The sequence below is a fragment of the Mizuhopecten yessoensis genome, unplaced genomic scaffold, assembly GCF_002113885.1.
Source record: "Mizuhopecten yessoensis strain PY_sf001 unplaced genomic scaffold, ASM211388v2 scaffold10771, whole genome shotgun sequence".
Lineage (NCBI taxonomy): Eukaryota > Metazoa > Mollusca > Bivalvia > Pectinida > Pectinidae > Mizuhopecten > Mizuhopecten yessoensis.
In genome coordinates, this window is record NW_018408713.1 from 2069437 (window position 1) to 2082235 (window position 12799).

At 38.3% G+C, this 12799-nt stretch overlaps 1 protein-coding gene across 1 annotated transcript in view; it reads right to left on the minus strand.

Annotated features, from left to right (window-relative positions):
- Positions 1–223: 223 nt before the first annotated feature.
- The window catches only part of LOC110462311 (glycine N-acyltransferase-like), a 29041-nt gene continuing 16465 nt past the window's right edge, over positions 224–12799 (minus strand). The window contains exons 3-5 of the mRNA XM_021516232.1: positions 9184–9298; positions 8153–8276; positions 224–5943 (exon numbers count right to left, since the gene is read on the minus strand). Of these exons, the coding sequence (XP_021371907.1) occupies positions 5403–5943; positions 8153–8276; positions 9184–9298 (780 nt within the window). The 3' untranslated portion in view covers positions 224–5402. The remainder of the gene's footprint in view (positions 5944–8152; positions 8277–9183; positions 9299–12799) is intronic.

The following is a 12799-nucleotide window of genomic DNA, read 5'->3' on the forward strand; positions in this document are numbered from 1 at the left end:
TTGTTTCTTAATATACAAACCATGCAAAGCGCTTTAAACCTGGTGACAGTCGCAGGTGAGTCTTGAAAAATGACATTTGAGTATTCTGAAGGAAAGGATTTGTTTGTGTGAAAATCCATTGTTTAAGACAATGATGGACTTTAACATTTGCAGACTTCGGCTCAATGGCAATTTGATTGAGAGCGTTTATGTTGAAGTGCAAAAATAACAAAAACCCATATCATTGAAAACATTTCTTTTTATGAAACCATGATTCAATTTTGACAAGACTCTTCATATCAACTAAACATGCATTTATATCGTTAGACTTAACAACAACAATAATAATATATACTTCATGAATATCAAAATATGTATATTGTATATTGATATAGAAAAAACGCATCCACATCGTTAAAGCATTGTTTATAATCTTGTTTTTCTGAGCTATTTGCCGACCAAAATTCTTTCCATGAGTGCCGGATATTGTTTTGAGACTAGTAAATGAAGATGCAGAATTTAACAAACAAGGGGAGGTAATCACCACTACAATCAGTCATGTACTAGATTTGTCATGTTTCTTAGCGTGGAAATGTTGTTTTTTTTAAATGAGAAGCATGCTACGGTAAAACGGTAAAATAGCATGAATATTTTGAAATGTTTTCTCATTTACGGAAGGTAACGTCAGTTCCCGATTGATCCTTTTACGATATTTTCTTAATATATTAAATACACGGTTTGCCAAACCCCTTTATAACGCCAAAATTTCCCTGGACAAATGGCGGCAGTATAACGAGGTTGCACTGTACTTTTCCTCATTCTGTGCACATCATGTTTATATATTACAAATAGTCATACACAACATTAAAATACATGTATATGATTGCAGATGAGCTTCGATATTTAGGTCACGAGAAATGTGAAACAGTCAGAGAACGTCCATGTTAAGGAGCCTTCGACTGATAAATAAACTTCCGACCGTAAATAGAGGTGCTCATATAATGATAGCAAGCGAAACTGACAATATCTGTATTAGCACGGAATTAAATAAGATTGCTATCTAAGTCGAGGTATTAGTTACTAAGCTCATATGAAATGTATATTAATTTTATATGTCAATTCTCTGTGATGCTAATGCTCTGTGCTAAACCGAGCTCTGATTTTCTGATTAAATAAGGGTTGTTGTTTTTTTCTATTTATACAAACATACATTAGCTTTTTATTACTTAACCCCGTCGGCGAACGAGGTAAGGGTTGTAAAAATCAGCCCTCCCTCTAAAAGCAATAAAATAAAATGTATAATAACAGAAACTGTCTGAACGAGACACTTCAAACACTTCTAGTTTTTGCAGTACCTTTGTAGGTACAAGGACCACAAACGGACATGATAAAAAGCCCAGTATGTTCTTTTAGTGCCAATAGCATTTCTCATCAAATTGGCAAAATAAACTATCAAATAAAAACAAATTCAAGATCTATTAACGTTAAGTGAAATCAAAGTTTGTACAGAATAAAATTTGTTTCTGTGTCATGGTATGGAGGTCAAAACGGTTATCTCCCTTTACCAGTTTAGATGTACGCTATACCACCGAGGACCTGAGAATTTGTTACAGTTGGACCTAAACTAAGGTGTTCAAAATCTTATATGTAACAACCCAATAAACTTTTAACAAGTAAACACCATATGGTATTTGTTAGAAAGGTTATCATTTTTTCTAAAGTGTTCTTTTCAAAAAAAAAAAAAAAAAGTTCTGGCCAGATCACAATACAGCCATAGAGCCAAAAAAATGTTTTAAACAAAGGTACTAAATAGGATTACATTTGATAGTAGATCACATACCTTCAAAAATGGTAGGTATGGTCAAAATGTCGTAATCTCAATGTGCTTTCCACTCATAATTACAATCAAGACACACTATTTAAGCAGATATTTTAGTACAGATACATGTATACACGACTAATGAGTATATACGCAAGTGTATATTCCAAGTTTTATTGGAATCATAACAGAAAATTATCAATTTGAATGAACAATAACTTGCCCATAGAAGGCGACACGGTAAATACTACTCAAAAATCGGGTACGAAACCGGGTTACTGCACTGGTATATTTGGGGACTTCACAGGTAAGGCAAGCGAGAAACTTCACAGACGACTCACCACCTTAGCTTGTATTGTCCTTTTTACGATATGTTTATTTCCAATTTTGATGTTTTTAAATAGATCCCATTACGTCAAACAGAAATGAACATAATAAGCTTGGAATGCTGAATAATTTTGCAAAAGCAGTGTTGACGTGAGATTGCACGAAACATGTCGTTTTAATTCACATAATTATACTGTGACAGGCAAACTTAAAACATTCTAATAAAAGTATTTGAAAGGTTTCAAGACAGGGAAAAAACATGAAAAAAACATCAACTGTTCTTTGAATGCAGGACATTGTTGTTCATTCTCCCATAACTCACACCGCGTGCACCATGAACCTCACATTTATCGACAAAAGATCTCCACCCGATGATAGCTTACTTCTCTTCCATACAACCTGGCAAAATTATATTAAAAAAAATAATCATGGATTAAGTTACTGTTATTCCTTGCATATATTTTCGCGAGTTCCAATTTGCATACATTTAATTTGTTTCAAATGATTCAATAACATTACGGAGGGATGTATCAGAGAATTCCGAAAGAATTCCGTCACCATCACCAAGACGACTAGTCTCGCTCAACCAGACGCTTATCTCCACTCGTGTTTCGATAGAGAGACTCTCGCTCGAGGAAGTCTCGAGAGAGGGCGAGAGTCTGGGGAATGCGAGACTACAAGAAGAGTCATTAATGAGTGGATTGGGTTCGTCCTGAGGATGAATTGTTAGGACCATTAAAAGTGTGAAGCCTTGACGTGGACTCCAAAAGGACACAGAAATGTTGGATAGTTGACGAAAATATGACGAGGAATGGTGGAATTGAATGAAAGACATTCGGATTGAACCCGTGGTGAGACGCCTCGCTAGAAGCAGCAATTCTAAATAATTTGAACAATATTTATGCCATTTGAAACATACATTCAGAAGATTTTTTTTTTTTTATCTCCATTGACAATGGAGATAAAAAAAAATATCAAGATTACCAGACCGAAACGGGAAAACATTCACTTTTCCAACAACAATGTGTAACCGTCTTACTTTTTTTACCTGGCGCTGCCACAATTACTCAATCTCTACCCAGAGTTGTCGTCCCTTACACTCACTAGTAAGGAACGACAACCCAGGGTAGAGATTGTATTTACTGTGACATCAAAGTCAAACGATAAGCGAACCATTGACAGAGGCGAATGGAGAATGTGCAAAGTACTCTGGGAAAGATTGACTTATCCCTCCAGAGGAATTGTGTGTGCTTGGCCATGTATGTCCAATGCTTATTTTGCGACCTAGGTTCAAGCCGCTCATTCATAATTGCGAACACATGAAATACTTTCACAAATTAAAATTCGCAAAATGAAAACGTTCGATGAATGTGCTTGAATAATTATTCGCGGGACTTTTAAAATCGCGATCGACTTTTCACGAGAAAAACACATCTTGAAAAAATAACTGATATGTAGACAAACAAAAAGTCATGACGTTGCGTTTTTTTCTAGATAAAGACTTGTTTTATTCATGAACTCGTAAATATATTACTCCGTACATGTATCTATATGTGACAGCCACAAGAACGAAACCGCGTAATTGAAATAATACAACAAATGGCTTAAAACACGATAGGCAAAACACTCACTGCCTGGTGCATCTCGGCACGTGTTTTATTTATAGTTTCAAAATTTACAACTGACAATGAGTGTGATTATCGAGAAGCGAATATCTCTAGATACTGTTCTTTCGGTTTCAAAGGAGATAGCAGCCGACATTGCAATAAGACGTAGACCTATGTCATGACGTCACAAATCTTATTTTCTTTAAAACTGAACATAAAAAAACAATAACCAATGGCAAAAATATACATATGCTAGACAGGCGTTTGTCATTTTCTAAAGAAATGCTTTCTGGCGCCATTTAACCATTATAAATAAATATATTAAAATCTTCAACAATGGGATAAAAACTCAATGGCATCATCAAATTAAAAAACAAAAACATTTGCGGTGGCACAAAAAAGGTAAAATTTGATGATATCTTAAAATATGTTATAAAGATAATTTATGAACATATACATACACGCCATTTTTGACAAAGTTAAAAATTGAGGTTTGATTAAATTGGTTAGCCACACAAAACATAAAGGGTTAAATTTCTCAATGAAGATATTATAAACTGTCTTTCCATTAGTTGAACGTTATTATAGTTCAAAGTCTATGATTTTAAATGAAGTGAAAATACTTATTTTCATTTGAGAAAGGATCGAATATATTTCTAGCATAGCAAAGTGCGAAATATTTTAGTTCATTATCCAAAGTCAAGAAAAATAGCATAACAGTAGATAGAAATGACAGATTATAATCATGCCGGTCAACTACTGCAATGGGAAAGACAACAACAAAGCAGTAGGTTCAACTAAACGGCATTTACCGGAGGTCTGGGATACACCAGACCAGTTTTACATGTAGACATCAAAGATAGAACACCCAGCAGAAATAACACAGATAATACTCGGAGAGAATATTAGTCACTTATATCGGTGAAGACAGACAGTACAAATCTGATAATGGAACAGGATTGTAATTATTGATCTGCTAACTTACTTGTACAGTAAGATAATCAGAAAATATATATCTCGTCTTTTAATAACAAGGTCCGTTTTAACATCAACAAGACGACTCCCTGACTGTCCTTTATTGGCACTTGTGTCTGTTCACGCTATTACGTTAATCTGTATTTTCTTTGTAAAGATATTTAAATTTGAATAAAATAAATATATATAATGTATATTTCAGCCTAAATCGACATAGTCTATCAACGAAATGTACTTGGAAATAGACACCGTATTTTTTAATGTTCTGCGCATTACCAAGAAACCGTATCTACCTGCCATTTACTACCGGATGTGACGTAACAAGATCTAACGCTGACCGTATCGACCTGCCATTTACTACCGGATGTGACGTAACAAGATCTAACGCTGACCGATGATTAGTACGTTGTATTTGATTTTTAGTTTAAAAAGTTTCATAATAGTTCATGTCATCCCTATTTTTGTCTCACCGGCTCGTTATCTCTTGTCTCTGTTTCAAGTCTCTCATTTGCCCTCGCTTCTCTCTCACTCCCTTTCCATATCTCTCTCTCTCTCTCTCTCTCTCTCTCCCTATTAGCCGCTCTTGTATATATCTTAAATACAAAACGAACTGGACAACAGCCAGTCCTGTATTTCTCTCTCTCTCTCTCTGTCTCTTTCTTTCATTCGCTTCACAACTCAGATGATTTTAAATATCACCCTATCGTTAGCGGAATTGCGTTGATGAAGAGAGGTTGCGCAGGTGTTTTTACATCCTCGTTTCCTTCTTTAACATCCCCTTTCTTGTGGCCTACCACCAGCGTTTTGTTCCCTGGAGGAAGGTCCCCCAATTTTGGAGGAGGGGTATATTTTACCCAAGTCATATCCCCGCGGGGTACCCACTCAAATCCTAATTCCCGGGACTGGTTGATGAGACAAGTATCGTTTGTAGGAATGAAACCATAGGCAATATTGTTCTTTAGGAGTATCTTGCGTGTTAAATCGCTGAGAATGATATTAAAATACCCGTCTTTACGGTACTGCGGACGGATGTACAGCATCGCCATAGAACCATTATACTGCATACACATATAGGCCCGGAGCGTTCCCTGTTCGTCCAGCAGACAAGAACTGTCGAATCGTTCCACAACACTGAGGAAATAACCCTCGATGTCCGTCCGTGACCATTCCCAGCCCTGGGACATGATGGACACGTGCTCCGGTCCGAGGGTGGACAGGCGCAAACCTTTTGGCACTCTGAAGGAATAAAACAAAATGGAAATAATGATGTTAAACGAAAAAAGTTAGGGAGTTAGGCGAATGCTCGTCTTATAAGGTTCGTCAAAGCAAGAAAATAGTAGATTATTATGTTAATCACAGGAAAAATTGTTTTTGTCTAAAACAAGTATACTTAAAATTATCATATAGAAATAGAAAAAATATTCAGAAAAACAAGGAAATGTAAAGGCATTAGTCATGGGAATCACAGAGCAACAAAGGCCCCTTTAATGTCCTTACACAGAGGACATCCACTGAAAGTTGCCTCGTTCTATCACTAAGTGGGGTATACATCCTAGTGGTTAGGCCAGAGTAAGGTCACCTAACGCATAAGTACCGGCACTTATACCAGGTTTCAATGATTTGTTTGCTTAGTTTTACAGACGAATACAGGCTGTTTCCCTTGCAAAGAGGGAAAAATGAAGAAAATCTTCCAAATTCCAAAATTCTGTGAAATTAAGAATGAAAAAAATAACTGGGTTTGTTTTGTTGTTTATAATTCATACAAATATGGTGTTAAAGGATTAATATGGTTCACGCAAGCGCATACTAAAGCATCATCTCAGTGAAACGTCATATCCTGGATACGGTACCATGACAACCCATAACCCGTTCAAATTATTCTGAGAACGGGCTATGCCTAGACAACTGCATTACCTAACAATGTGTCAAAAATAGCAAATGATAATCTAATGTTTTCCTATGTGGGCGACAGGTATATAGTTTCTTCCTCTGCGTCACATAAAAAGGCGGCAAGAAGAAAAGGGGACACCATATTGTCGTCTAGTCCACGGTCCGTGCACTGGGATAATATTTGTACAGTCCTGATCCGACAGACATAAAACCATGTTGTTCCCCACTAATGTATCAAATGTTCATGTCATAAAACCCCAGACATGGAGATAAATTACCCCGGGGAATCATGTTAAACAAACGAGGTCACGAACTTAGCACGCGACAGCTACTGTATACGTAGACCATAAAAGACCTTGGCTGAACTGCTCTAAATAGAAGGCACGCTCTGAACACAACTGTACTGTGTACATATATTAATACCAAACAACAACAAAACATCTCCTTAATATTTTTATCAGAGATTCATGGTCAAACTGGACATTTGGACCGACGGACCATGAATATGGGGATAGCATGGAAACATAATTGGCAGTTTAGACAACAAGTACATTCAATAACTGAAATACATTTTGTTTTGTATTTAACAGTATGTCCCTACATTACAATAAAACACGAATTATCCTCCGAAATATACACGAAAGTACATATCCCACGAAACACAGTACAAGCAAGCTGTTACTATGTAAAATTTGGTACACCAGATACCAGCTGTTATACAAATATTTGAGGCTTTTAATTACCGATGTACATTTGTAATTCAATCAGCCACCTGTTACTAGTGTACACAGTACGATCTACGCTTCTTGTTTGTTCTCTTCTATATTTGGTAAAATAAGGGCGCGTTCGATATTTTATTGTTTAAAGTTGGTCATGTCCACGTCGGTGCGTTCGATAAGTGTTATGTTAATTTCCAAGCTGGAATTGAGGTGACTGGAATGTTTAATGTGACGTATGAGGACGGTTATGTTTCCCAGTTTATGTGGTCTCTCAAAGCTTAGGATAATGACTTTTCAAACTCTTACATTTTTTCTACACGTAAAAAAAGAGAACAAAAGAAAACTGCCAATAAAAAATTGCATAAAAAAGCATGTTTATCATAAGCTATAGACTTGTGACAACATTTGTTTGAAAGGACATTATGATTGCAATATTACTTGTACAATAAGATCAATTGAAACGAGAGAAAAAAAATAAAAGCTGATTTTTTGAAAGAAATATGAGGCATTCTTAAATTACAGATCACTTAGCTCACTAATTGATTCTGCAGCAGCCCCACATCAGCTGTTGATTTTGATCATTGGCTAATTATAATAGGTACATCCTCGAAATTCAGGGGTTACGCAATGCAGAGAACGTGAGTGAAAGTAGCTCCTGGAATTTCGAGTTTAAAGTACATGTACATTGAAGGCATTATTGTGGAGAAAATTCGTATTCAGCCGAACAATCAAATGCATCGTATTAAATATATATTTGAACAAGCCGAGGGACAGTGACTGAGTAAACTTATTTCAGTTGACAACATTTTGTCTGGTGCATGCTGGGATAGACTTACTCGGGTAGTTCCGGTGGTGACTGTTTTGTCCATGCGTACATGAACCTGGGTTCACACGAGGAAAGGGTACCCTTGTACTTCCGGGTCATCTCGGTGAGTAGTAAAACCAGATCATTTGGTACTCCTGTGGAAAATGGCAATACGATGTGTTTACAACGTATAAAGATTAAATTCGAATAAAGAACAAGATTAAGGTTCGAAAATGGAATTCGGTCAGTAACGAATCACGATTATGGCAATATGTATAGACACATCTGTTTAATCAGTACGCCCACGTCACAAATCGGAAGGGTGTATCATGGATTTTGCAATTTCAGTAAGTTTAACTTTGCGATAACATCCATTAATTTAATGCTTCGTATCTGAAGACATCTTGAGAAGTACTATGTACATTAAATATTTGTAAGACTATTTTTTTCGTTTTGCTCTATTTCCACCAAAACTGGATGTTTTTTAAACGTTTACTGTAGCCTTTTTATATCAACAAAAATATCCTGAATGTGAAACATGTGACACCTTACATACGTGTCTTTCAGGTTTACGTAAGTTTTCGGGACACGCTTTTCGCCAGAATCCATTACTTACACGACGTGATTTGAAACAGACCCTCCTTTCTGTCACCTTGACATGAAAAAAGTTGCATTTGTCACGAAAAATACCGTGACCCAGTTTAAGCATTGTCAACTTAAGAATGCTGATTCTTCGAAATTTAACTCCCGATAACTAACAATTTCATCCATTTTGTTTTAAACAAAATCACTCAAAACTAAATATTCTAAATGCCAACATGTATATACAAAAAACGCCTGAAATTAATTATTTCTAAAAGTAAAGCATCTGGTCTGACGGTGGAAAAGCGTTGCACAGGTGAGTTGCACAGGTGGGTGCCGCAAATAGGTAATTTTAGATAAAATATTATTGTATTGTACACGTAAACACAGTTGACGTCTGTATTTGCTTGGTCGGTATATTTTTCAAAGCTGTTACTTAACTTAGTACAATGCCTATAAGTAATTTGAGACCGCACTCACCTGTGAAGATTGCCGGCTTGCTCCAGTCAATGACGTCAGGCCTCTGTACGAAGTATTTTAAGGTCGACACATTTTTCGTATAGCAGATGTAGGTGTTTTCGAAGTATCTTTTCACCTGGAACGGATTTTAGATGTGTTAAGGGAAAACAGTTCAGCGGTACAGCGTTAGTGTTGTTTCGTATAATTCCACAACATCCCTAACAAAAAGCAATATAAAAACAATTTTTGTAAACCCTCTATAATCCGGAAAGGAGGAGAGCATGACATTACAAATTTTCGTAAACCCTTATAATTCGGAGAAAGGGCAAAACATGAAACCACCATATGGCAAAACTTATCTTCGTAAAACCTCTTAAAGCCGGGCAAAAGCGGAAAGTGAACCAAAAAAAATCGCAAAACCTCTGTAATGAGGACAAAAGAAAGTCAAGAAACCATTACACTTGATAGTCCAGACAGTATTAATCATAAGACTGCCTTTTATGAATCCTAACGGGAACATATTTTTTAACTCCTGACAGCAGGGTATGAACCTATACATGTAACCTAGGTAGTCTGGACAGAAACAGACGGATATGGACCTATACATGTTACCTAGGTAGTCTGGACAGACACAGCAGGACATGGACCTATACATGTGACCTAGGTAGTCTGGACAGAAACAGCAGGACATGAACCTATACATGTTACCTAGGTAGTCTGGACAGAAACAGCCGGACATGGACCTATACATGTTACCTAGGTAGTCTGGACGGAAACAGCAGGACATGGACCTATACATGTTACCTAGGTAGTCTGGAAAGAAACAGCGGGGTATGAACCTATACATGTTACCTAGGTAGTCTGGACAGAAACAGCAGGGCATGGACCTATACATGTTACCTAAGTAGTCTGGACAGAAACAGCAGGACATGGACAATACATATTACCTAGGTAGTCTGGACAGAAACAGCAGGACATGGACCTATACATGTTACCTAGGTAGTCTGAACAGAAACAGACGGACATGGACCTAAACATGTTACCTAGGTAGTCTGGACAGTAACAGACGGACATGGACCTATACATGTTACCTAGGTAGTCTGGACAAAATAGCAGGGCATGAACCTATACATGTTACCTATGTAGTCTGGACAGAAACAGACGTACATGGACCTATACATGTTACATAGGAAGTCTGGACAGAAACAGACGGACATGGACCTATACATGTTACCTAAGAAGTCTGGACAGAAACAGCAGGACATGGACCTATACATGTCTGGACAGAAACAGCAGGACATGGACCTATACATGTCTGGACAGAAACAGCAGGACATGGACCTATACATGTTACCAAGGTAGTCTGGACAGAAACAGCAGGACATGGACATATACATGTTACATGAACCTATACATGTTACCTAGGTAGTCTGGACAGACATGTTACCTAGGTAGTCTGGACAGAAACAGCAGGAAATGGATCTGTACATGTTACCTAGGTAGTCTGGACAGAAACATCAGGACATGGACCTATACATGTTACCTAGGTAGTTTGGACAGAAACAGCAGGACATGGACCTATACATGTCTGGACAGAAACAGCAGGACATGGACCTATACATGTCTGGACAGAAACAGCAGGACATGGACCTATACATGTCTGGACAGAAACAGCAGGACATGGACCTATACATGTCTGGACAGAAACAGCAGGACATGGACCTATACATGTCTGGACAGAAACAGCAGGACATGGACCTATACATGTCTGGACAGAAACAGCAGGACATGGACCTATACATGTCTGGACAGAAACAGCAGGACATGGACCTATACATGTCTGGACAGAAACAGCAGGACATGGACCTATACATGTCTGGACAGAAACAGCAGGACATGGACCTATACATGTTACCTAGGTAGTCTGGACAGAAACAGCAGGACATTGACCTATACATGTTACCTAGGTAGTCTGGACAGAAACAGCAGGAAATGGATCTGTACATGTTACCTAGGTAGTCTGGACAGAAACAGCAGGACATGGACCTATAGATGTTACCTAGGAAGTCTGGACAGAAACAGACGGACATGGACCTATACATGTTACCTAAGAAGTCTGGACAGAAACAGCAGGACATGGACCTATACATGTTACCTAGGTAGTCTGGACAGAACCAGCAGGACATGGACCTTTACATGTTACATAGGAAGTCTGGACAGAAACAGCAGCACATGGACCTATACATGTTACCTAGGTAGTCTGGACAGAAATAGCAGGGCATGAACCTATACATGTTACCTATGTAGTCTGGACAGAAACAGACGTACATGGACCTATACATCTTACCTAGGTAGTGTGGACAAAAACAGCAGGACATGGACATATACATGTTACCTAGGTAGTCCGGACAGAAACAGCAGGACATGAACCTCTACATGTTACCTAGGTAGTCTGGACAGAAACAGACGGACATGGACCTATACATGTTACCTAGGTAGTCTGGACAGAAACAGCAGGACATGGACCTATACATGTCTGGACAGAAACAGCAGGACATGGACCTATACATGCTACCTAGGTAGTCTGGACAGAAACAGCAGGACATGGACCTATACATGTTACCTAGGTAGTCTAGATAGAAACAGCAGGACATGGACCTATACATGTTACCTAGGTAGTCTAAACAGAAACAGACGGACATGGACCTATACATGTTACCTAGGTAGTCCGGACAGAAACAGTAGGACATGAACCTATACATGTTACCTAGGTAGTCTGGACAGAAATAGCAGGGCATGAACCTATACATGTTACCTATGTAGTCTGGACAGAAACAGACGTACATGGACCTATACATGTTACATAGGAAGTCTGGACAGAAACGGACGGACATGGACCTATACATGTTACCTAGGTAGTCTAAACAGAAACAGACGGACATGGACCTATACATGTTACATAGGTAGTCTGGATAGAAACAGACGGACATGGACCTATACATGTTACCAAGGTAGTCTGGACAGAAACAGCAGGACATGGACCTATACATGTTAGCTAGGTAGTCTGGACAGAAACAGACGGACATGGACCTATACATGTAATTACCAAGGTAGCCTGGACAGAAACAGACGGACATGGACCTATACATGTAATTACCTAGGTAGTCTGGACAGAAACAGCAGGACATGGACCACATGTTACCTAGGTAGTCTAGATAGAAACAGCAGGACATGGAGCTATACATGTTACCTAGGTAGTCTAAACAGAAACAGACGGTAACCTAGGTAGTCTGGACAGAAACAGACGGATATGGACCTATACATGTGGACAGAAACAAACGGACATTGACATATACATGTTACCTAGGTAGTCTGGACAGAAACAGCCGGACATAGACATATACATGTTACCTAGGTAGTCTGGACAGAAACAGCCGGACATAGACATATACATGTTACCTAGGTAGTCTGGACAGAAACAGACGAACATGAACCTATACATGTTACCTAGGTAGTCTGGACAGAAACAGCAGGACATGGACATATACATGTTAGCTAGGTAGTCTGGACAGAAACAGACGGACATGGACCTTTACATGTTACCTGGGTAGTCTGGACAGAAACAGCAGGACATGGA